The sequence below is a fragment of the Ascaphus truei genome, chromosome 5 (genome assembly GCF_040206685.1).
Source record: "Ascaphus truei isolate aAscTru1 chromosome 5, aAscTru1.hap1, whole genome shotgun sequence".
NCBI lineage: Eukaryota > Metazoa > Chordata > Amphibia > Anura > Ascaphidae > Ascaphus > Ascaphus truei.
In genome coordinates, this window is record NC_134487.1 from 139619632 (window position 1) to 139645905 (window position 26274).

Here is a 26274-nt window from a genome sequence, read left to right on the forward strand (position 1 = left end):
ATATAAAAAATACCCCCACGCCCCTGAATACATATAAAAAATACCCCCACGCCCCCAATACATACAAAAAATACCCCCACGTCCCCCGAATACATATAAAAAATACCCCAACACCCCCGAAAACATACTGTATAAAAAATACCCCCACCTCCCCAACCTGCTGAGATCAATATACAAAATACACCCACCTCCCCAATACATATACAAAATACCCCCATCTCCCCAATAAAATTCTGATTTACCTTGGGGATGGTGTCAGGTTGGACCCGGTGCCTGCCGGGGGACCGGTGGCTGCAGAGTGGAGGAGGGGAGGCTGTGGCTGTAGAGAGGAGGGGGGCAGTGACTGCAGAGGGGGGGAGAGTGGATGCGGAGGGCACTGACGGACGGTTAGAGCAGTTGCCGCCATTCCCGGCTCTCCCCAGCTGCACTGTTCTCTCTCCCTGTCTGTCCCACGCTGAGGTGTCTGAGGCTGATGCCCCGTGACTCCCTCTCACACCAGCACGCACCGGAAGCCCAACTGACTTCTGGCGCTGGCGTCAGAGGACCCGGCGTGTGTCAGATACCTCAGCATGGGACAGACAGAGAGAGAGAAGCCTGAACCGGGGGAGAGCCGGGCATGGCAGCATCTGCTCTGACCAGCCGCAGCCACCCTGCGTTCGGAGAGAGGTAATACCGGACACATACAGTACATGTCCTGTATTACCTTTCATTTTATACCGGACGCAGGGACAAAATACCGGGCTGTCTGGTTCAAAACCCGACACCTGGCAACCCTATATGGTAAGCCTGCATAAAAGGAAAACAACATTTAGTTTATGTATTCAAATCCCCTAAAGCATATCACTGGCTTTACCTGTTCAACTTATCTGGGTTTTTTTTTACAGTATTTCCTCAAAAGAAGCATTGAACTGGTGATCGGATCCTGTCATAAAGAAGCTTGTGCTTTTTATGTGAACATTTTCAGAATACCTAGAATTGCATTAGCACTTTTAAAGAAAGGGGGGCAGGGGAGTGTACACCAAGAACAATGCATGTAGCGGGAATCTTGGAGCATATAAACAGTTTTGGACCCGATGGGGAGTGTATGGGGTCACTCATATCTGTGAGTGGTTTAAGAAAGTGAGACTCACTGAAGATCATGAGTCTGTCTGAAATAAGCAGATGTCAATTGGCTCACAGTTCAGAGCTCTGCAAGTTCACAGTTACGTTACAGGTCTACATGTCACAAGCAAATCTAACGTGTCTGTCCTGAAACATACATACATACACACACGTATATATGTATGTAAATATACAGTGTGTGTGTGTGTGTGTGTGTGTGTGTGTGTGTGTGTGTGTGTGTGTGTGTGTGTGTGTGTGTGTGTGTGTGTGTGTGTGTGTGTGTGTGTGTGTGTGTGTGTGTGTGTGTGTGTGTGTGTATATATATATATATATATATATATATATATTCTCCAATAAAGTCAGCTGTTTCAACCTTGTGGGTCTCATCAGTGTGAAGTTTATTGTACTGGCTCTGCAATTTTCAAGGCTGGGTAGGATTTACCATACACATTTTAAGTTATGGTGGGTGAAAAAGAGGAGAAAAACCTCCACCGCCAATAAAGAATATTGAAACAGCTGTCTGTGAGTGTTTTGACTGGCTTTGCATCTAATCCCATGCTGTGTTAAAAGCTGTGTGAACAGCAGAGCATTTGCTTATACGGGTTCCATGTAAAAATGGATTTCAGGCAAAAGGTGACACATTGTGCGCTCATTTGCATGTCATTTCCCAAAGGTGGCCACCTTTTGATAAAGCGCATGACGCAAAACGTACGTCAGGTTGAGCGTGCTAACGTCACAACGCTCGCTGTTGCAGTCAGGGAGAGGTGTCTGTATGAGCGGGCTGATACAAACTGCCTGAGGTTTTGCAACTCTGTTACCAAATGCCTGTATTAATTCTAACGTAGCTAGCTTCAGGAGGCTATAACTTGATAAGGACACTGATCCGTGTCTCTAGACTCTAAACACGATTTTGTGTGCCTATTGTTACTCCTACATAGAGAGCATAGCAACTACTTGTGAAATCTAATTATGTTACAGAGAAGTCTTGTAATTTAAACTCATCACCTCGTCCCGTTTATTAACTTTGATGTTGAGCACTAGGATGGGCAAAAAAAGCCGGTTCTTCTGTTCACATGTCATGTACTGGAGTGTATGATCTATCACCGTCATGTGAGAAGTGGGAGAGTATGCATATTATTTAATGTGCTAATAATTTGACTATGTGAGGTTGGATGTAAGAGGGCTACAGTCATTCCACATAGCACAAGCATATTATTAGTCCCTCTCTGTTTATTATCTTACCAGCCAAAACATTTGAACTAATATACTATGCGAGCTCCCCTGGCTCGTTAAGAACTAACTACTAAGTGGCCAGTACAATCCGGTGCCTGAAAAAACAAAGAGCGTCCTGATTTTGTATTAAGCAATCATGCACACTACTTGCTATTATTATACAAGTATAACTGCTTCCCCAGTCCACACTTTGAACCGATACTAATAGGCTTTGGGGCCATCCTATTCTACAGCCTGATATATAGACCTGGGCTCTTTTGTTTGTCTACACACCTAGTGACACGATATGCCTGTACTGTTTCTCTAAAGTAGATTAAGTGGTTTGGAAGACAGATAAATACCACAACAGTATACTGAGTGGGCATAAAAGGGAATACAACAGACAGCACAGATCACTAGTCCAATTTGTTACCCAGTTCACACCATTACCCTCTAATACCAATAGGGGGGTTTTGTAGTGCTCTAGTTCTAATTACTAGACATGGAGCTTTATGAATAGTCACTAGAGTTGGTTGAAGAGTATTTATCAAGTATAACAACTTATATGGAAAAAAAAACCTATATATCTACTCCCTAATAAGTGGACATACTGTAATAGAGAACTTAATTGATTTGCTTTTAGTATCTTGTTACTTTTATGTATACTGTATAGATCACAGATTGGCCATACATCTTACCAATCTGGTATATATATATTTTTCATACTATTATTAATGAAAAGGATTTTAATTTTCACTCATTCTACATCTGACACCCTGAGTACATTCTACGGGGAAACTTTCCTGCAGTTTGATAATTCTGTGATAAGACTGTTTGCAAACTGCTGTATACAGGTAGATAGGGGCGAACTTATTGAAGTTTGGCCCGCAAACATTCGCGCAAAATGTTGTCAATCTTTGCAAACCCGCAATTCGACGGCATGGTTTTTGCTTACACATTCGTGCAAAAGCCTGGAAATCTGTCTGAAACCTCCATTTTGCCAGAAAATAAATAGTCATTTTTTTTAATGGTTCGTTTCTGTAAACATTTTCATTTAGTTTCATTTGTTGCATAAACAAAAGTTCCCAAAAACAAACAAACAAAAAAAAAGCGGCGAGGTATTTCGCATAAAGACAAAAGTACAAACACACACAGTATGTCGTTTTTGTGGCAAACTCGAACTTTGGTGAAACTTCCGTCCAGCTCTATACAGGTAACTTGTAGACTTTTTGGTTGTTTTATTTAACTACATTATGATGGATACCATAGTCAGGAATACATACAATGATATAGAACTATGATGAATGTCACAGCAGGAGGGTAACTAAAACATGGCCCCTGCCTGTGAAGGAAATGTCAGATATTCCTCATACTAAAATGTTTCACAAAACATTCGCTTTTTTCTCTTTTCTGTTCCTCATATTTCATGATGTAAATTCTAACGTTAGGGGCCTTTGAGTTTCTGTATTGGCTGTTGCTAGTAGTGCAGTATTTTCATCATTACAACTCAAAATGGGTATAAACACTGCGCTGAGGCAACATTTAGTAAAAGTCTTCGCGTCACCTTGCTGCACAATCTTTGCCTTTTTTGGGATGGACTGGCGCTTTAAGAAAGTGAAGCGGAACAGGGGAAAGAGAGGAGATGAAAGGAATAGTATCATACGGCTTGTGATTGCCCAGGCTGTGCCAAAAAGAAAATAAGTCACCCAGTGAAAAAGGGAGCAAACCAAGCTGAAAATACAATTGAATCCATAGCCATGAGAAAGACACAACATCTCATGGGCATGGATACCATGACCCCACCATTAACCCCTTCGCTGCCAGGCTGTCTGCATCTGCATTGTGGATTCAGGGAATGAATTACAGATGGACACATTCATCGCAGGCCCTGGTGCAAAGGGTTTTTTTTTGTCAACACACATAAAACCTATTCAGGTTTCCACCAGTGTCTGTGAAATAAAAGTCCCTTCTTTTATGCAAAGTGCCCGAATGACTTTGGTGGATTTGAGGTTATTTGTAACGCTGCTATATATTTTTGGGAAGAGAGACGCAGCATTTATTTACATGATGGACACAATGAACTGATCCATTGTGTAAATAAATTATATTTCTCTTTCACACGACATAACTTTTTTTATTTGCTGGTAACAATTCAGGGCCTGAGCTCTCTCAGAATGCCCATTCTATAGATCAGGGGGGCGCAAACTTTTTTCCCTGCGCCCCCCTGCCGGCGGTCCCCTCTCTTCCGCGCCCCCCCTAACCACCATTGACCCGCCCTCCGGCGTCATGACGTCACGTTGTCATAGCAACGTGACGTCACATGACCTCGCGGCGTCATTTTGACGCCGCGTTGCCATGGCGACGCAAGAAGGAAGCCGCCGGAGTCACGGGTAAGTATGGTTTACAGAGGCCCTGCAGCTCCCCGGGCACTTAATTTAAGTGCCTTCGGGAAGCGCGCGGGGCCTCTGTAAACCCCGCGCCCCCCCCACCGGCAGTCTCGCGCCCCCCCTGGGGGTCGCGCCCCACAGATTGCGCACCGCTGCTATAGATCTCACTTATATTTTCGCCACGGCTCTATCTGAATCTCAATCCAGATTTGTAACATTAGCAATTTTAAAACAGACACTTGGGTATGGATGTGTGTCCCTAACCCGCAAAACATCTAGGGTCTTATGTAATCAAACTTCACAATAGGAATTTTGATGTTAAATTGTCAAGGTAATGTTCTGAAGGAGTGAAAGAGTTAAGTGACGGGTTACTTTATTGTAATGGATGTTAAAATGTTTCTTTTATGTTATTTTTTGCTGCTTTTTCATGTGCCTAATACAGTAGTAGTAAAAAATCATATCTACTAAAAAAAATTGCTTCAATCCAAAGTGTGAATTAATAACATAAAATATTATAGTCTGACATAATAAAAACATCTTTATAAACTCAAGAATGAATAAGGCCGCGCGTATAGTGCCCGCGACGGGCGACGTCGACATCACCCAAAAACAAATGCATTGCCGCCGCCGCCGCCGCGTGTGCTTATAGTAAGCGCGACTGCGACAATGCGATGGAGCGACGTTGCGTCGCGAATTTTGGTAGCTGGCAATATTTGATTTTTCAAGGGCTGTCGCCTCATGTGACAGCCCCTGAACCAATCAACTGCCAGTATGCCCGCAACGCTGCCGCAAAGCGAACTATAACTTTCGCTAGTGGCGACGTCACCCGTCGCGTCGCCCGTCGTGGGCACTATACGTGCGGCCTAAGGCTACAAAACTGCAGATACACTACAAATTCAATGTATGTACATTGACTTTATACACAGGATGTTTGCAACGAAGGGTTAAAAAGGCAGCCACACCCCTTTGTAAAATGTGCATTCTCAAAGCCCACACAAGCTCACACACTTGGGCACTGGAGTATTAACAGCTAGTGTCCTGATCAGTGGGTGAAGTGGATTAAACAGTAGTGGTACTGTGCCTCACTTAAAAAAATATATACCTTCTAAATGTATTTAAAATTGTGAAAAAAAGATATTCCAATCAAAATATTAACAATAGCTATGCGTAGAAAGAAACAAGGACAAGAGGCTTCCGAAAAAACAAAAGTTCTTACTTTTAAAAAGAGACTGGAACCATTGGTTTGGCAGTTCAAAAAATGTCCTGGTAGTTTGAGATTGGAAATACTCTATACCCCCCGAGCAATCACACTTCGACCATTAGTCCTGACTAGTATTTTTACAGCAATGCATCCTTATTTATTACGGATATTTAGCTGAATTGCAATCTGTCTGATAAAAGATCCTAACTGCATAGTAAAGCTCCTCACCCTCCTTACCTACTGAAACAATGTATGTTATTGATTGTTATTTTATTGTCTTTCAACCCCGAAACCCTATTGTGCTGCGCTACGGAATATGTGGCATGTTATAAATAAATGATAGCGATGATAATCTCCCTGATTGGGGCACACAGATCTTGCCCAGTATATACAAAGCTGAAAAATACCATTCTATTTGACTGCCTGTACACAGCATGGGATATAAAAAGGGAGGTTTATTGGTTGTAATATCTGCCAAAAATTTTGTAATCTCTACATAAAAAGGCTGCACTTGTGGCCACTTCCCCTGCAATCTCTGTCTTAATCATCCCAGCGTGACAGACAGGAACTCAGCAAACACCCAATTGTGACATCTGCATTTCAGAAATTGTCATCTTTATATAAAGAAAACAGATTTGAAAATGCTTACGATATTTGGCACAAATTAGTTTTCTGGTAAACTTTTGGCACGCATGGTTCTAAATAACACTGCAGAGCTAAACATTGCACACCGCACCAGCACTTCATTATGAACCCTCTTTGATGCCAGCGAGTCTTGCAATGAGCTGAACTTGAATGCATTATATTCCCCTCTTGCACAAAAAGGGGTTAAATGGAATGTGCTCAATTTACAGAACATTTAAGCAAAAACATTTGGCCATCTATTTATTTCTCAAACGTCTTTTGAATGCTGCGAGTAATTTAATAATAAAACCATTTCTGTTCCAAAAAAGCAGAATACATCAGTGTAAATCAAACCTTTGCAGTGGTATTCGGGTTTTAACTGTGTAACGTTCCTGAGGGCTTGCAGGACCTGAGAGTAGTGTGACTCATCTCATAGTTCTGCGTAAAGTAGGGGATGTATAACAGTATAGTGATTGTGGGAGTGCTGTTGGATGCATACATACAATGTCACAATATGGTTAAATAATATTGCATGCAACACAGTAGGCCAGCGGGAAATAAGTCCCTGTGCACTGCACTGACACAGACCATAACGGTGATAAGATCAGTCTGAGGTTACACAACAAATAGGAAAATAAGCAGACTAAGCGGGCCATGTAGTTGGTATCTGCCGTCCAATTCTATGTTTCTATGAAAACAAAAGGTGTGGCAAGTGCTACTCAAACGAAACTAATGTAGATAGATAGTTCATTTCTTAAAGCAGAAGTGGATCCTTTTATGCTTTGCAGAGCATGGCCACAAAGCACGCAGTATGTATATAATTATAACTAAATGCTATCCTTCTCAGGCCCATATTTACTAAAGGGTGCTACGCTTGAACACATCCTGGCTCCCATTCATTTGTATGTGAGTGTGGTCGTGCTAAAGCTTAGCACCATTTAGTAAATATTGGCCTTCGTTTGCCCAGGTTTCAGAAGAGATGTTTGATCAAAAAAGGATTGAGCTATAGTAGTGATCAGTGTTGGAGAAGGAGCGGCTCAGTGAGTAAAGACACTGACTGGCACTGATATTGCAACCTGGTTCAATTCCCAGTGTCAGCTCCTTGTGACCTTGGGCAAGTCACCTTATCTCCCTGTACATCAGGCACCAAAAACATCTATTGTAAGCTCCATGGGGCAGGGATCTGTGCCTGTAAAACTAGCAGCGCTATACAAGAACATGCTATTATTATTATTATTATTATGAGCAAAAATGACTTCAAATCGCTAAGAATGCGGGTAAATTAAAAAGAAAAAATGTGAAGGTAATTTATTCTCACTCAGCAAAACGTGTCTTAAATCAGGTCATAATTATCATTTACAGTTAGATGAGTACAATGTAATGCTGAAACAAACAAAGATTTACAAAGCAGTTGAGATCTCCTGGGTCCTTTGCTAAACATTGCTGGCCTCTCCGGTAGGGGAATGAGTTAAACATTTAGCATTCAACAGTGTTTACAATGTTATCTATGATGATGAGCCATCTCCTGCAGAACATTGCTAGCCACATCTGACACATAAAAGTGCAGGGTTCTAGTTATAAATCATGCAACAACTGTATTACATTATTACAGTTGTGATGCTGCATGAGCTCTACAAGCTAATAAATAATTAGTTATATTTATCTCACTACTGGAGTTCTGCTTTGTTTTGTCATAGAGGAGGTAACCCATTTTGTATGGGCATGCGGCACCATAATGCACAGCTCCAGCATTGAAGGTTTACAACGCTTTGGTGAACAGGAAATTAAAGGGGTCAGATCATTTACAACCAAAGTACCAAAAAAGGTACTAAAAGATGCCGTCCACATACATTGGGAAGGGAGAAGCAAAAAAGTAAATAACACAGCTACACATCTCCTATACTGTTTGTATGTGTTTTTCATAAGACCTGTTTAATAGCTTCATAAAGATTGAGGTCAGATAGGCTAACTCCAAACAGCTACTACTACCACTACATATACGATGATACTACTTTTACTATAACGTGCGAGTTGCACCTTAAGGGTCTGTATTAATTGTTAAATAACCAGGGCTGATTTGTAAAGTTTATTTAAAAAAAAAAAAAAATCAACTGCTCATTTCTCAGAAAATGTTATTTGCCATCGGACCTGGGATGATTGTACTAATTGGCATAACACATTTAACCTTCACTGAACATCATAAGCACTAGCACATGAATAATCCTTATGTCTATGGGAGATTCTGTCCATGGCTCTAAAAGAGAGCCACTGGAATGAAAGAGGATGGCTGTGTGCATTTCAGAATAGAAAGCGTACAGTATTTAACCTCAGGTCTTATATACTATAGCCATAGGTTTTCATTGTACACTTTGAGGGCCCATTGCTGACAGTGGCCCATCACTGCATTTACCAACCCTTTTAGTGGTAGAGGATGTAAGATACGGGTCTAGCAGTAAATTAGTTAATGTCCCATGTGACCTTACATACTGTATAAACAAAACAAGCACATACAAATGTAAGGTTTTTACTCATTATTGTGTGGCAATTACTCCATACACTATGTGAAAGGTTTAAAATGCAATGTCACCCTCCCTAACTCTAGGGCTTTCTGTCTACGCAATTTTTTTGGTTGCTTGTAAAAATCTTACAATGTAAAACTAATATGGAACTAGTTTGTTTCGCCGATGGAACTTTGGACACTTGAGTCCCTGTTTTTGCTATTTGCGAAACTGGCTTTGGCTAGGGACGCTTGTTTGTCACTCTCACAGACATTTTTTGGCAGAGTGAAGCAAGCCTGTACAGTTTATTTGTTTTTGTTACTGAGCATTCCCTTATAGTGTATAGTTATGGCCTATATGTGCATATATGTGTAAAAATGAATAGGCACTCGGGTGTTCCGCAAATGCAAAACATTGTTTTGGATGCATAAAGTTGTTCTGCACATTCTAAACATGTATATTCTATAAATAAAATTCAGTTGAGGACTGATATGTATCTGGCTGCAGGTTGCTGCTAAGGAATCCACTCCCCCCTTTCCAATGTACTTCACATTTCTTAAAGCAGAAGTGCATTCTTCTGAAGCTAAGTTTAAAAAAAGTTAAACAGCAAGTTAACACAATTTGCATTCTGCCCGACTGTATTACCCCAACATACAGTATCACAGTCTAAAAGTGGGTGACAACGCTGCTGAAAATATTAGTATATAGCATCTTTACTTTATACAGGCATACCTCGCATTAATGTACGCAATGGGACCGGAGCATGTATGTTAAGCAAAAATGTACTTAAAGTGAAGCACAACCTTTTCCCACTTATTGATGCATGTACTGTACTGCAATCGTCATATACGTGCATAACTGATATAAATGACGCATTTGTAACAGGCTCTATAGTCTCCCCGCTTGCGCACAGTTTCAGTACAGGTAGGGAGCTGGTATTGATGTTCACGACGTGCTGACAGGTACATGCGCTAGCTGCCGTTTGCCTACTGAGAGATATGTACTTACTCGCGAGTGTACTTAAAGTGAGTGTCCTTAAACCGGGGTCTGCCTGTACAGTATTTCTAAGCTACAGTATGTAATTCCAATACCATGCTTTACATTGTATTGACAATGCTGACAACCCTGAATTGTATCCAATGCTAAAAGGCAATAAGACAAAAGAGAATCTTTTAAAATGGCTTATTGCACATGGCAGATAGCAGCGATGAAGTGCAGTGGTCTGATTACCTTCAAACAAGTAACACTAATTCACCATTTGGCTGCTAAATGGGGACTATTTGATGATAACCAAGTGTTATTTTGTGTTTAAAATAAAATGGACATTATATATTTTTTTTTATGTAAACATTTTAACTCTATGTTTCCCTGTTTGACCCTCCTGTTTTTTAAGCCCTCCATTTGTGCCCTTCCCTCTTCTCTACAAGGCCACCTACAGTAGTGACTTATTTTCTCTATTAGCCAAGTTTCCTTATAACTAACCTTCTAGTATTTTAAAGTTGCAATTCCATCTATACTGCATTTAACACATTTTGATAAAGAAGACCAACCTGAGTCACTAAGAGATCTTTATTGAACCCACACCTTACTTTTGATGGTATTAATTTAGTGACACGCAGAAGAAAATAGCCATGGACTGTTTCCAGAAGCATCGCTGACAGTACTGTGCATTCCAGTGAGGGCAAAATGGCCAGTCATATGTATTAAAAACGAAGGCTTATTTTTTTTAGCAGAAAAAATACCACAATGGATAACAAGGTAGATCCTCTAGCTAAATAGATACGTTTAAATATTGTGTAGAAGATAAAGTTACACCTTATGTAGAAATATGCACACAATTCCTACGTTCAAATAATGCAGTAGCCCAATTAGCTAGTAGATGCCACACTTTTGCAACACGCAACATTAAAAAAGTAGTCCTAATGGTTAAAAAGTAGCCTAGCTTATCAACACTGCGTACAATTAGCATGGAAGCTCACTGGTTACAGCAGTGTACTGTGAAAGTGAAGGACTGGTAACTGACTTTCTATGACCTTTATAAGTAATTTATCTTCATGCACTTCAGATACCAAATGTATATGGCAATTATTAAAGATGCAGTCCCACTTATCAACCGATGCTATTTAAATAAGTTGAAATCAATCCGCCATGCAACACTGCTACTATTTTATTGTGTGTTATGCAATTGAAGATATTGAATAGCTTATCCTGAACAGCAAAACAGCCAATACCATATAATAAATGCAACACATACTGCTGTTGTCCCAACCTAGTTGCATTAGTCACGGTTAGGTTATAAAACCCTTTGTAGAAACTGGGAGATCTATATGGGGGGATTCCCAACGAGGTATGTGAAAAGGGGAAGCTGAGGCAATCTGTAACAAAGCAACAGCAACAAAATACTTTGTGGAATTATTAAATTGCGCTGTAGTTTACGCCTTTCAGTACCAGTGCAACAAACAAATGGCATCTTGTACTGAAGTCACAGAATTAAAGACAAAATAACAACAATAAGATTTTGGAAGAAAGCACTGCCTGGTTTCACTAGAATCCCTTCCCTTTGGTCCCTCTTACCAAAAGTAGTGTGTGGGGTGGAAAACATCTGGCAAGTTCAAAAAAACATGACAGCCATCTATAATAATATAGTATCGCCACATTCTCACACTCTAGTTCATTAATTTTCAGAATAACAAGGGCACATGGGGAAAGAGAGGTGCTTTGAAAGACAAGACAATAAGTCACCTTACAACAATAGATTGTCAGCTCAGTGAGACAGGGGTTTCCTTGGCTGCGCTATCTTTAGTCAGTGCCATCACTAAATGAAAATGAGTAGAAGTAAAATAATCCTTAGGTACCAGCATTTAACATGGCTGTTATGTTGCTAAGTAAATACAAACACTTGTTATGAATGCTGTACAGACTGTACGCATTGTTCAAGCCAGTTCTGCATTGTTCTTCCCCTTTCCACTATATCTTTCTGCTATACAGTACTTAAAATACCTTCAATAATTATTACTTTAGCTGGAATTTGTCACTGTTTGTTAGTTACATATATCAACTGAATTCAATACTTTCTTAGAGACCCCAAAGTAAAAATGATGCCATCAATAAACTAAGCAAATCCTAGGTAAGTGTACAAAGGGGCTGCTCTTTTTTATGCAATGCTCTCCAGCTCTTCTTAACAGTAAAATTAGTCAGTGATGAACACACAAAAAATGCCCTTGCTTCTCTCTATATGGAGAACCAAACTGTATGAAAAACCATCTTGTTATTGTAATAGTTTCATGCTGAGCTTGTTCTTTGATGTACTTGAGTAGAGCTTCACCCATGTGTGCTAAATGTGCAGTCATTGCACAGCACTGCAATCAGAGGTGGTGATAGCCAATAAAGGACCTAAACTGACAGATACTCCATGAAGGGGTCACTATCCTTTCACCTCTTTAGTGCATGATCAGTCTTCAATGCATTGAAGAGAATAATGATGCTAATTTAGATCCAATTTAATGCATTGAAGAGACAAAAGACACGTTTCCCCCCTATTTTGCAACTACTTAGCCCATATATGCCTGGATGGAACCACTGCTGATTGCAATGTGTTTCTGATGCCTCCAGAATTAACTGTTTCAATTACCGTATGACCATAGATTTGACTGTGGTACTGTATGTCTTCACTCCTTAAATGCAAGATTATGGGGAACTCCACTTCCTAATGCAAAGTCACATCTATGATTATCATCAAACATACATTGCACAATTGTTATCCCCTTCATCCTAAAGACACATGCTGTATTCCTGGCTCTCATGGAAATAAACATAATAATGCACATGGGAGATATTTACAGAAACCAAACTTCTGCTAATGATCACAAATGTAAACGTATTTGAATGTGTGAATGGGGATACATGATTCCCTAAAGTTACATAAACACCCCCTCCCCCCGCCTGTGAAATTATGTACAGTACAAGTAAATGCCGGACCATTGCCAATTTAGAACATTTTCCGAAAGACAATTACAACTCTTGGTTTCAATTTCGAACTGCAATGGTATCAGTGCTTCGCTTCTGCTGCTGTGCTGTCCGGAGGGTGAGTCAGCTCTGCACCTGCTGAGTTCTATCCCACTCTGACAGCACAAGGCGACCTTAATACAGCAGCACACAAGAAGTCAGCTGAAATGTCATGTTTTCCAAATAAAAGCTATAGCTCCGCTTACTTATTTAGGAATGGGTTAACCTCCGTCAATATTACTTGATTAGCGTAAAGCATCGCCTTTTTGTTCTATGTGGTAAATGGAGTTCAGTTACTATAAAGGATATATATATATATACAGATAGAGTATATGGATAGAGTATATGGATAGATAGATAGATAGATAGATAGATAGATAGATAGATAGATAGATAGATAGATAGATAGATAGATAGATAGCGTCAGGGATGCATTGCACTTCCTACTATAATTTCGATAAAGGTTCAAAACGTTTTGCTAGTTATTGCCAGATGGTAATCGAACTCGTGATTGTGATTGATTAAGCAGCTTGCTGGAAATGTCATATCCAGTAAAAAGTTCAAATGCATTTAATTATTGATCAGAAAACATACACAATCTTTATCTAATCCTTCCCACTGAAAAACTTCCAACAAAGGGGGGTGGGGGTTGGGGAGAGCCAAGACCAAGAGAAAAACACAAACCAGCGGACACAATGACAACATGTCCTTTAATGACAGCAATATACAATACTGTATGGCTTGGAAATGTGCAAAGAACTGATGTGCGAATGATCCTGTGCATGTGTGAGGTGGACATTTATACCATTTTTGGGACATGCTCAATCAGAATGAGAGTTTAATCTGATCAGGCTGGATCAGGCTGCCCCACAGTGTAACAATGAAAGGGACTTATTCCCCCGGAGATGATGCTGATCCAACAGATCAGAATGGAAAAGTCCATTTTCTGTATTTTTTCAGGGGCTGTAATTGATTAACTCAGCATGTTCTAACCGGGAGGTTATAAGGCTGTTTTCCTTTGTAACTAGACTTCTATATACCCCAGGCATGCACACTTTATAAATAGTCTCTGACTTATCTACTTCATCAATGGCTACTTAGGAGATATTTAACGTCTTCAGAGGCACTCCATTAAATCTATAGTTAGTTAAACTGGATATGGGGAATGAGAAATTGCGTGGTGACAATTTTCTGGCCAGAAACCTGTCTGAACCAGCAGGACTCTGCTTCAGTTAATTGATTAACTTCTATAACAGTGCTTACTTTCTACCCGAGAACAGACATTAAATACACCAGTAGCAACATCTGTTCTTCTCTGTCTAGAAAATAAGATCTATTTACTATGTTGTGGCTACTACGCTGGGAAGCACTTGTTAATAAGTGGCGTATCTTGTGAATATCTGGGTAGAAGTTAGGACTAAAAACTGATGTGGGCATTAGACTGAAGTTATGAAGGGAATAGATTCTCCAAATGCAGTCAACTTCGGACTTTACCGCTAAAATTAGGTGAACTTAACCCGGCCTTTAACCCCTTCAACCCCAAGAGACACGTTTGGTGAAAAACGTATACAGAGTCAGTTGGCAGCTAAATGTCAATAAATTATAGCGGTGCCACATGTGACTAATATACATGCAATAAGGCATCTTAAGATCCGGTTGATCTGGCAAAGATGCTTTGTACGGCTTAAAGCAGTGAAGCTCAGGGCTAAAGAGGTTAAAACATTGAATTTTAGGATCTAGAAACTATTTTTCTCACACAATTCCTACCCTCTCTTCCTATTTCGTTGTCCCAGAATCACATCTGGAAATCACATACACCACATTAACCCAATCAATGCTACAGAGACCTGCCTCTATAGCAGTGTAGGATTAATTTTGCACTGTCAAAAGACAATGAGAGCGACAGAAAAGGATAACATGCAGAACATATAAAAATAGAACCTTTCAGCTATACATTTCTTTTGAGATCCGAGGTAGATTTTTTTGAAAATAGAAAGGACAGCACAAAATAAAAGCCACAACATTTTAGTGAATGGTCTCTTACCTCAATTTAAGAGAAACTAAAACTATACAGAAATAAACACTTGCCTGACTACTTTATACATCCAGCAAGACATGGGCACCGCCCATTTGCAAAATATAATTATATAAAGAATGATTTCCTTTGTATCTTACATTAAAATAGCTGTTTGACCCCTTGTATTGCAATGATCCAGTTCGTTTCCTAAACAAATCCTATACTAAGCAATCATCATGTGTGTTATGATTTTTGCCCAGGGGATCAATGCTCAAATCCAACACAGTACCTTCACAGTTCAAAGGGGATTCATTTGGGAACTTCTCTTCTTTAAATAATACCTCACTAGTTCTGTCTTTCCCAACCTGAAAACCCTCCGTTTCTTCATTGTTCACACTGTTCCCGTTGCTTTGAGGATAACCATTGATATACAACTTGGATCCCGGTCTCCTTAGGCAAAGGAGCTCCTGAAAAGCGTATCTAAAGTCTGGGCTCCTGCAGTAGATAAGCGGGTTAAAAGCAGAGTTGACATATCCCACCCAGTTCAAGAAGTTGTAAACCCAGTTGGGGATGGTATCATGGGACACCCGGACAATGTTGACTATGAAGAAGGGGAGCCAACACAAGGTGAAAGTGCCCATGATGATGCCCAAGGTCTTCAGTGCTTTGTGCTCCTTCAAACAAAACTTGGATGTCCTCCTGTTGCCGTTCTTGCCATTAGCGTCCTGCTGGTTGTTTTGGTTGTAGAATCTCCCTTCGCACTTGTCTATCTTCTTCAGTTGCTTCTTGGCCTCCTGAAAGACCCTGCAGTACACAAACACCATGACCACCAGAGGCAGATAGAACGAGATGATGGAAGAGGAGATGGCATAGGCTGTGTTGGTGAAAAAGTAGCAACAGGTTTTCTCGTTGTAGCAATCTTCGGCTTGCTTTTCTTTAAGCCTGTACCAGTGCATGTGAATAGGGAGAAAAGAGGTCAGTGCAGACACCACCCAAACTAGGAGAATGACAATCCTGGCTTTGCATTTGGTCAGCAGGCTTTGATACCTGAATGGGGAGGTGATGGCAAAATACCTGTCCACTGCTATTACGCAGAGAGTCTCTATGCTCGCAGTTACACACAGTATGTCCACTGAAGTCCAGAACTCACAGAAGAAGTTATCAAACTTCCACGTGTTCTGTATGACGGAGCTGGCCCCGAAGGGCACTACTATCAGTCCCATCAAAAGGTCCGCGCAGGCTAAGGACGTGATAAAGTAGTTGGTGACCGTCTGAAGCCTCTGGAACTTGGCTATAGCGGCGATCACCAGCACATTCCCAAAGACGATGGCCAACACGATCACGGACATCACTATGCCCATGCCCACCGTCCAGAGATCCCCCGGTGTTTCGGTTGCATTGGTCCTGGTCATGTCCTGCGTTGTGTTAAAGCGGGTGGTGGCCAAAGTTCCCATGGCTTTTGCAGTTCTTGGCAGTTTGTTCTCTTGGTAGAAGTCAAGAAACCTTCTCATCCAACGCTGTAGATTATTTTGCCCTGCATGTAGCCTGCTTTGCCCCAGCACTGCTACCCCTGGGGGAGGCTCGGCTGCTCTGTGTCCTTCATCCGCTCCTGCTTCTGGCAGCACTGCACTGTACCAGCCCGCGGTGAGCCTGCTGCGGAGTTAGGATGCACAGCTCTGGGGCTCAGGCTCCTGCCCTCTTGACAGTCACTGCTAGGTCTGACCTAGTCTCTCTCTGCAGAGCTTTTAACAACACCCCCAGCGACGTCACAGACGGCAGCCAATCCCCAGAGAGCAGCTGTAGAACCTGTCACACTCTTTCTCTTTCCCTTTAGAACTTTGTGCAGAACTTTCCCCGCTCTCGGTGCGCTGGGGACACGAGCAGAGCGATGCCCGAGCTCTGCTGCAGATGCATACAGTACAGTATACACTGCGTGACAGTCTCCTCAGTGCACAAGAGGGGGCTGCACTGCAGCGAGGTGCCACATCTGAATTATTCTGAGCTCTCACTGCTCACAAACGGACTGTAGGATGGTGAAGTGGTTTTTGTGTACCTGGGTGCCTGAGACTGACGCCTGAAGGATCCAAGTGTGGAAAGATAAATCGGACTGTGGTCATTGTCTGGTATTGATATAATAATGTCAAACGGTAACATTTAGTAGTGAGTATTTCCCTTTAGAACCAGGTTCATTAAACCTAACTATTGACAATCTGTTGATACTCACTTAGCCCCTTCTGGCAATGAAATGGTTAAAATACAAGATACGTTTTCTATTATTAGAAAATACTGTAATATAATAAGATATTGCTCTTCACAGAACTGTAAAACCTGTATATGTGTGTGTGTGTGTGTGTGTGTGTGTGTGTGTGTGTGTGTGTGTGTGTGTGTGTGTGTGTGTGTGTGTGTGTGTGTGTGTGTGTGTGTGTGTGTGTGTGTGTGTGTGTGTGTGTGTGTGTGTGTATATATATATATATGTGTATGTGCATATTTGCTTTCCTGTGGAGGGTTTTTGTCACTTTTTTTACTCACCATAACTTAACTCAGTATTATGGTATAGCCCATCCCATAGCTTCTGTGCATACCCAGTTAACCAGCCCCACACTGATGAGACCCATTAAGGTCGAAACAGCTGTCTGTGGGTGGTTTTCTGGGTATGACACCTTAACCCTGGCTGTGCTCAAAGTTGTGACCATGCAGCAAGCTTAAGAATATAGGGAACCATGTTTAAAATGGTTTTTGAAGCAAAAAGTGGCACTGAGTGCTCATTTGCATGTCATTTCCCAGAAACCCTTGCTGCAGTGGAAGTGCTGTATGCTGGGTGATAATGGTGAAAGGTGGGGTTGCAGACCTGCCTAAGACATGCAGATGAGCATACAGTTGTATTTTCATATATATATATATATATATATATATATATATATATATATATATAATCAAAAAATAAATAGATGATACCGTTCTGTGGCTAACTAAATGCTTTTATTTGTGCGAGCTTTCGGGATACGCTGATCTCTTCTTCCGGCGATGTTACAATGAATGAAGCAAGCAAAAGGTATACCTGAAAACAGTTTTAAGTATACCTTTTGCTTGCTTCATTCATTGTAACATCGCCGGAAGAAGAGATCAGTGTATCTCGAAAGCTCGCACAAATAAAAGCATTTCGTTAGCCACAGAACGGTATCATCTATTTATTTTTTGATTATTGAAGCTCGGCTAACACGGTACTGATACCTCTACATGTATATATATATATATATATATATATATATATATATATATATATATTTTATATATATATATATATAGTAGGTCACATGAAGAATCTTGAGTTTAAGTGTTATTGACAAATGTTGAATTAGATATTATCTTTGTTTTTCTTACCCAGTAAAAATCAATACAAAGTTCAACTCAATGTTTTTTTTTTTCACTTAAACTACTTTATGTTTCCATAACACTGAGGAGACTTATACAGAATTAGCTCCCCATTTACAACCCTTCTTGTAAGTGGTTTATATTCAAGATAATCTTTTGTTGACTGACAGAAGCAAAGATAAACATAGTTAAGGTAACAGAGTTGCTGAGAACGAGGTACAGTAGAGGGTATAACATCTGATGTATGATTAGGGATTCTGGTTTTAGGTTATAACAAAAAACAAAAAAAACGAAAAACAACATACAACCACACTGCCGATTGCATTTGTACTTCTAGTTAAAACGCTTAGACCCCGAAATGAAGCATCAATTCCTTTTGAGTTCCCCAGGTCTCAGCAGCCCAGACACAAGTAAGGCTACGTCCATACAATGTTCGACCGCACGGAGGTGTGCGCGTGCGTGGCATCACCGCGTGAAGCGGGAGCATTTTGTGGACAAGGTAGACGCGCCATGGGGGCGTGTCTAGGGGGCGTGTCTGTGACGTCACTGAGCTGGTTCGCCCTCATTGGGTAAACTGTTCATGTGACCTGCTCGTCGCGGCGGGGAATCAGTTTGAACAGATTCCATGCGCACCGCTTGCCCCTTCCTGCTGCCGTGCACACGCACGGTCTATGGGTGTGATCAATGCCTTAAGGCAGGGGGGGCGCAAACTATTTTCCCTGCGCCCCCCTGCCGGCGGTCCCCTCACTCCCGCGCCCACCTCACACCCACTTACCTCCGTTCCGGCGTCATTTGATGCAACGCGGGAAGGAAGCCGCCGGAGCCAAGGCAAGTAAAGGTTTACAAAGGCCCTGCAGCTCCCCCGGCACTTAATTTAAGTGCCTTCGGGAAGCGCGCTGGGCCTCTGTAAACGCCACGTCCCCCCGCAGGCAGTCTCGTGCCCCCCTTGGGGGTCGCGCCCCCCAGTTTGCTCACTGCTGCTTAAAGGCAATGTGATCGTGCCACGCGCACACGCGGTCTTCGGCAGCATGGACGTCACATGGCTGCGTCCATACAGCCTTTGCCGTGGGGAGGCGTGCGCGTGACATCACCGCGTGAAGCGGGAGCATTTTGTGGACAAGGTAGATGCGCCAATGGGGGCGTGTCTAGGGTCGTGTCTGACGTCACGGAGCTGGTTCGCCCTCATTGGGAGAACCGCTCACGTGACCTGCCCATCGCGCCGAGGAATCAGTTTGAACTGATTCTTCGCGCACCGCACGCCCCTTCCTGCTCTGCGGTCTATGGGCGCGATGAATGTCTTAAGGCAATGTGATCGCGCCGCACGCGCATGCCCCTGCACAGTCTTCAGCAGCATGCACGACGCCTAAGGCCTCGGGCATGGTGCCTCGGGCCGCACTTATCCGCGCTCCTGCTCTGCCTCGCCTGCACAAGCAGGAGCTTTTTTGCGTCCGAGGCAGTGAGCGTGCTTTGGGGACGGGGCAAAGGTGGAGCGGAGGCATGGCGGGAGGCGTGACAGAGGCGTGACGGGAGGCGGGGCTAGTCCCTCGCTCCCGTTGGCTGTTTTCGGTCACGTGACCACTCCGCTCGCCTCAGCGCCGAAATTTAAACTTGCTTGTCTGCTCAAAATTTCTGAGCCTCCGCACTCACGCGGAAGCGGCTGCTAAAGCCGCGCTGATCACAGATGCAGGGGGTAAGTGCATCTGCTCAGCGCGGCTCAGCACGGCTCAGCACGGCCTGCTGTACTATGTCCCAGGCATAAGAGACAAAGGAAACAGAAGGGGAGTATGAGAAAACAAAATATGCCCCAATAAGTACTACATTCAAATGTGTGCCAGTGTTTTTGCAATAGTTGAATCTGATAAACAATGCTGTTATAAAAATATTTAAACACTAAAAATACCTTATATTAAAAAACAAAAAAAAACTGATTTTACCAAATAAAACAAACACGTAAAACCAGAATACCTATGTATAATCAATAGTAATTTGATATTTTATATAAATGAGTTATATTTAATTTATACAATTCAATCCACTCAAGAGGCAAAATGTAGGGAGGGACTTTATTAAAAAGTTATTTTTTTGTTGGCGACTATTGAATGCTCTTTAAACATAAAACTAGTCCAGAGATCATTTTGTTGGTATTCAATGTTTATCAGCAAATTAGATACATGTAATTTAGTCAATTGCACATCATTACTGCAATACTGGCAACTTCACTCCTTCATGTATATTCTCCATGTAAGGAGTCTCCAGAATAAAAATCCAGTATCAGTGCATCAGAAAAAATAGTAACAATTGTGGATTCATAAATGAACTGAATGTTTGACCCAGGCAGATATTACAGCATAAATTGAAATAAAATAAGATACCAGAGACTTGTGGTATGGTCTTTTTTGTATGACATGCAGTGTAGATAACTCCTATTGAGGAAAAAACACGATGTTGCCTTAAGGGGCTGTCAATGCAATCACTGCCATGATTCAAAGGCAGACCCTAACAGGGCTATGGGCAGGTGTCACCCGGAGTAAAGCTACAGTTTAAAGCTGCAGTTCAAGCAATATTCTGCATTTGTGTTTTTGAAGTGAAACTTCCTTAGTGGCACCTCATTCGTGATGGGGCAAAAAAGAATTGTGGAGACAGAAATGAAACGGATGTGACGTCAGTGCTGGCAGTTGAGGCCGGGCTGTGTTCTGGCTCAGCCCGACCCCAACACTGACATCACACCCGCTCCACAAATCAGATGCGGCGGCGATAGCCGCCGGCGCCTCTCCTAATCACCCCCCCCCCCGAGCCCCACCCCCCCCACAAACCGTGACATATGCGGCGGCGATAGCCGCCGCTCCTAACGGCCGCTGCCATGCCGCGCAGCCTCTCTCCTCCCTACCTCCGTTTTCCTGCGTCCCTGCATCCCGCTGCGCCGCCGGGGGTGTGAGGGGGGGGGGGGGGGGTGTGAGGAGAGACTCAGGCAGAGCCGCCGCGGGTCCGCAGCTCTGCCTGTCTGTGAGGGGAGGAGAGACTCAGGCAGAGCCGCCGCGGGTCCGCAGCTCTGCCTGTCTGTGAGGGGGGGGGGGGGAGGAGTCTCAGGCAGAGCCGCCGCAGGTCCGCAGCTCTGCCTGTCTGTGAGGGGGGGGGGGGGGAGGAGAGTCTCAGGCAGAGCCGCCGCGGGTCCGCAGCTCTGCCTGTCTGTGAGGGGGGGGGGGGGAGGAGAGTCTCAGGCAGAGCCGCCGCGGGTCCGCAGCTCTGCCTGTCTGTGAGGGGGGGGGGGAGGAGGAGAGTCTCAGGCAGAGCCGCCGCGGGTCCGCAGCTCTGCCTGTCTGTGAGGGGGGGGGGGGGAGGAGGAGAGTCTCAGGCAGAGCCGCCGCGGGTCCGCAGCTCTGCCTGTCTGTGAGGGGGGGGGGGAGGAGTCTCAGGCAGAGCCGCCGCGGGTCCGCAGCTCTGCCTGTCTGTGAGGGGGGGGGGGGGGAGGAGAGTCAGGCAGAGCCGCCGCGGGTCCGCAGCTCTGCCTGTCTGTGAGGGGGGGGGGGGAGGAGAGTCTCAGGCAGAGCCGCCGCGGGTCCGCAGCTCTGCCTGTCTGTGAGAGGGGGGGGGGGAGGAGAGTCTCAGGCAGAGCCGCCGCGGGTCCGCAGCTCTGCCTGTCTGTGAGGGGGGGGGGGGGGGAGGAGAGTCTCAGGCAGAGCCGCCGCGGGTCCGCAGCTCTGCCTGTCTGTGAGGGGGGGGGGGAGGAGAGTCTCAGGCAGAGCCGCCGCGGGTCCGCAGCTCTGCCTGTCTGTGAGGGGGGGGGGGGGGGAGGAGAGTCTCAGGCAGAGCCGCCGCGGGTCCGCAGCTCTGCCTGTCTGTGAGGGGGGGGGGGGGGGGAGGAGAGTCTCAGGCAGAGCCGCCGCGGGTCCGCAGCTCTGCCTGCCTTTGAGGGGGGGGGGGAATCAGGAGAGAGGGGGCAGGACACAGAAAGAGAGACACACATACAGTGACAGACACACACACATACATATATACACACACACACACTGACTGACACACATACACACACACACTGACTGACACACATACACACACACACTGACTGACACACATACACACACACTGACTGACACACATGCACACACACTGACACATACACACACAGTGACTGACACACACACACACACACACACACACTGGCTGACACATACACACACTGTCTGTGAATAGGTTAGGGGGATGTGTGAGGTGCAGGGGGGCTGCGCATACGTCACACGGTCACACGCACGCACACGGTCACACACACACATGGTCACGCACAGTCACACGCACACACACACAGTCACACGCACACACACACAGTCAGTCGCGCACACAGTCAGTCGCGCACACAGTCAGTCGCGCACACAGTCAGTCGCGCGCACACGCACTGTCACGTGCACCGTGCACTGTCACGCGCACACGCACTGTCACGCGCACAGTCACACAGTAACACGCACAGTCACACGCACAGTCACACAGTCACACAGTCACACGCACAGTCACACGCACACACACACAGTCACACGCACACACACACAGTCACACGCACACACACACAGTCACGCACACACACACAGTCACGCACACACACACACACACACACACACACACGAGGAATTCACGCTTAGTGCAAATACAAGGGATGTATATGCATGTTCTAAGTCAAATTTATTTGCGTTTTGTCAATGAAATTGTATTTTGATTTTTAATTAAAACATCACCAATACAAATACAATTTCTGTGACAAAAGTCAAAGAAGTTTCACTTACTATGCGCGTGCACAGCACACACAGCTTTTTTTTTAATAAATCAGTTCTGTAGTAAGAAAAAATACTTTTAGCATTTTCTGTTTTAAAAAACAACAACTTTGAAAGACCAATTTTCTTGTATTCTATTTTAACAAGCATGCTTGTTCCTATAGCAACAATTTACATTCCCCATATTTAAAGATGTCGCCAAACTTTGCCGATCAATAGATGGAGAACGAATTGACCAGCAGCTATGCAGTTCTTTAGGTAATTAGAGATTGCCCACATGAAACTATTGAAGTAAAAAAAAAAAAAAAAAATAAAAAAAAGACCGAACTGCAGCTTTAAATGGTAAAGTATCAGCAAAGGAATTGAGTACTCACGACCTGCCACAGAATATCCTCAGCGATGTGTCTCTGGAGTCACCGTGCACACGACAGAGTGAAGCAGGTAGCCGGATATATTCCCACGTGGGAAGAATGAAGCGGTGCACAGCCGCAAAAAAGGATGCAGGCTGAATCACGTGACAAGAAAAATGTTTATTCTACAATGGCAGGACAATTAAAAATCATCATCCTCAGGGAATGATAGAGGACACTAACGCGTTTTGCACTTTTTGCGCTTTGACAAAGTGCATTGCTAGCACTGATTAACCCTGATTTCAATAAGTTAGCGCTTATTTGCGTCGCTAGCGTTCTTTACCATAGTTAACACATTTTTCGTGTATGGAGACAAATGTTGCAACACATTTATGAATAAATAATTCTTAGTGAACATTATGGTAATTAAAAAAAAAATATTGCCGCAATCCCGGTTTTTAATAGCGCTAATTTTTAATGAATCTAGCTAGAAAGTGCAGAACATTTGTTTTTCCCATCTACTTCAAAAATGAACTCACAGCAAACATTGGAAATTAGGTCAAAATGACATTTTATTTTGAATCGATTAGTATCTGAGTGATAACAGAAACAACTCTGCTCGAAGCACTCGAAGAGTAGGTCAAACTGTTTCTTAAGAATTTATGGTACAGTATTAGAATCAGAATCTCAGAATGTAATATTATTAATCTTGATGTATTGAACAGCAGGTGTGTCTTATATTCAAGAAGAAATTCCTAGATGGACATACAGTATAAGCTGCTCGTTTTTCCCCCACAAAAAATTGCTAACTAATTTAGTGGATCATTGTTTTTCTGCAAGTGTGTGTTGTTTGGGATATAATTTTGAGGATTTGTTTCCCCGCATATCATAAAACCCCCTAAATTCACCATTGTAATATAGTCACGCTGAAAGTTGTTTCTTGGCACTCTTAAACAGGCAATCCATGAAATATCCTATATGTGTTTTTATTTATTTAAATAAATCAGTTCTGTAGTATTAGATAATACTTAGTATATTTTTTTTAAAAATTCAACTCAACGTCATTTTTAATGAGTTTTAATATACTGAGCATCCTTTGATTTCTATAGCAGGATTTAGCCCACCTCCTCAGCACAGAATGGGATGTTTGGCCGTAACCAAATCGACACCGGTGCTCCACCACCAGGCATGTCGCCACTGTCACTACTCACCGCAAGGCACTTATCCGCCACCTGTCTGCCGCCGCTGTCACTTTGCCTTCCACCACCATCTTTAAATATCCTATGGAGATCTCGCTCTCACGCGGTTGCTGCCATTTTTAAATGTCCTAAGGAGATCTCGCACTCGCATCTTTCCATGTATTTAATTTATTTCCAGAGCCAGCACGCCATTTTTAAAATACACCAATACCGCCGCCATTTTCAAGGCTGCTGCCACCGCTACCACCACCTCCATTTTTAAAGCTGCCACCATTTTTAAATGACCTACTCATTTTAAATTTACCATAAATTACCCAATTGTCTTCAATTTCCCGCCACAAATTTGCAGAAATTATTTAATAAATGATGAAAAGTTTCATACATTTATCTTGACATTTCCTCGTGCATGAGGCACAAGGGTTTGTTATGATATGTGGGGAAAAAATCCTCAGAATTATATCTCAAACAACACATACTTTTATATCTCAAACGTCCTAGGCCGTCACCAGTAATGCAAGATATTTGCAACACTTTCCTGATTGTGATAATTTGTTGCCAATGTTCCCAGCAGTATGACCTGCAAACTGTAACAGTAGATAATGTTACCTTAGTAATATAAGAATACATTGTGGCTGCTGTGTTACACTGCCTGAATGCTTGATTGAAACTGAAAGGCAGCTATTTAGTGAACCCGGGGATGCAGGATCTTTGCTGATCGATCACAGGAGAATAAATCGATCAGCAGCATACCTAATTAGTTGTAAATAAAATAATCAAAGGCTGCATATATGAAAAAATAATTTTTTTTAAGTGCTGCTTGGATTGACTCTTTAAAAATGAAAATTCTGCAAGAAAAAGTCTGCTATTCAAGCTTCCGCATACGTCAAGGAAAGGTCAGTGCAAGGCGAAAATCTGCATTTTTCTATTAGTTCACAGAGAAAGTATTTTCTAGGTACAGCTTTAGTTATAATGTTCACTCCTTGTGATAAAAAAAAAGAGTTCCCAAACATTTCCAAAAACAATAAACATACAGTATTTTTTAGTGGTGTCCCTAATCCCCCCCACCCCCCCTAATGCATAATAACTGCAGGTGCTCTTACTCCAAAAGACCAAAAGCCTTGGACTTTTTAAATAAACCTTTTTTTTTTTTTTTAACTTTTAATGCTTGATCTCTGGAACACATGATTTAATAAGCACCAGCAAACCCTTCTGCTTGTTTTTGAAGTACAGTACCTGGAAAAATAGCAAACATGATTAAGTTGCAGAGTATGCAAAGGTAGTAATAATAGTAATAAGCAATCTTTTATCCTTTCAGCTCACCAGATAACACGTGCAAACTTGTGAACTTTGCAGTTAAAGGGTTAAAAAAGATCAAAAGGGCAAAACGTCACTGTGAGCCAGAATTGTGGGGTGGATTAAAAAGGCAATCCAAGTGGGTGATTTAATTTTTTTTCCCCATATGGTAGGTGTGGAGCAGGCGGTCTCCGGAGCTGAACCCCATTAATATCAGCACCGGGGACCCCGTACTTCCCAAGATAATTACCTCCG

General features: G+C 42.9%; 1 protein-coding gene across 1 annotated transcript; it reads right to left on the reverse strand.

The window, feature by feature from the left end:
• Window positions 1-13719: 13719 nt before the first annotated feature.
• Window positions 13720-16777, reverse strand: ADRB2 (adrenoceptor beta 2). Its single transcript, XM_075600977.1, has one exon. The coding sequence runs from the start codon at window positions 16554-16556 to the stop codon at window positions 15264-15266; it is 1293 nt and encodes a 430-aa protein (XP_075457092.1). The 5' UTR covers window positions 16557-16777; the 3' UTR covers window positions 13720-15263.
• Between the last annotated feature and the right edge of the window lie 9497 nt (window positions 16778-26274).

Coding starts and splice junctions, on each gene's coding strand:
- ADRB2 (XM_075600977.1), bottom strand. CDS start 16,556: ATGAGAAGGTTTCTTGACTTCTACCAAGAGAACAAACTGCCAAGAACT.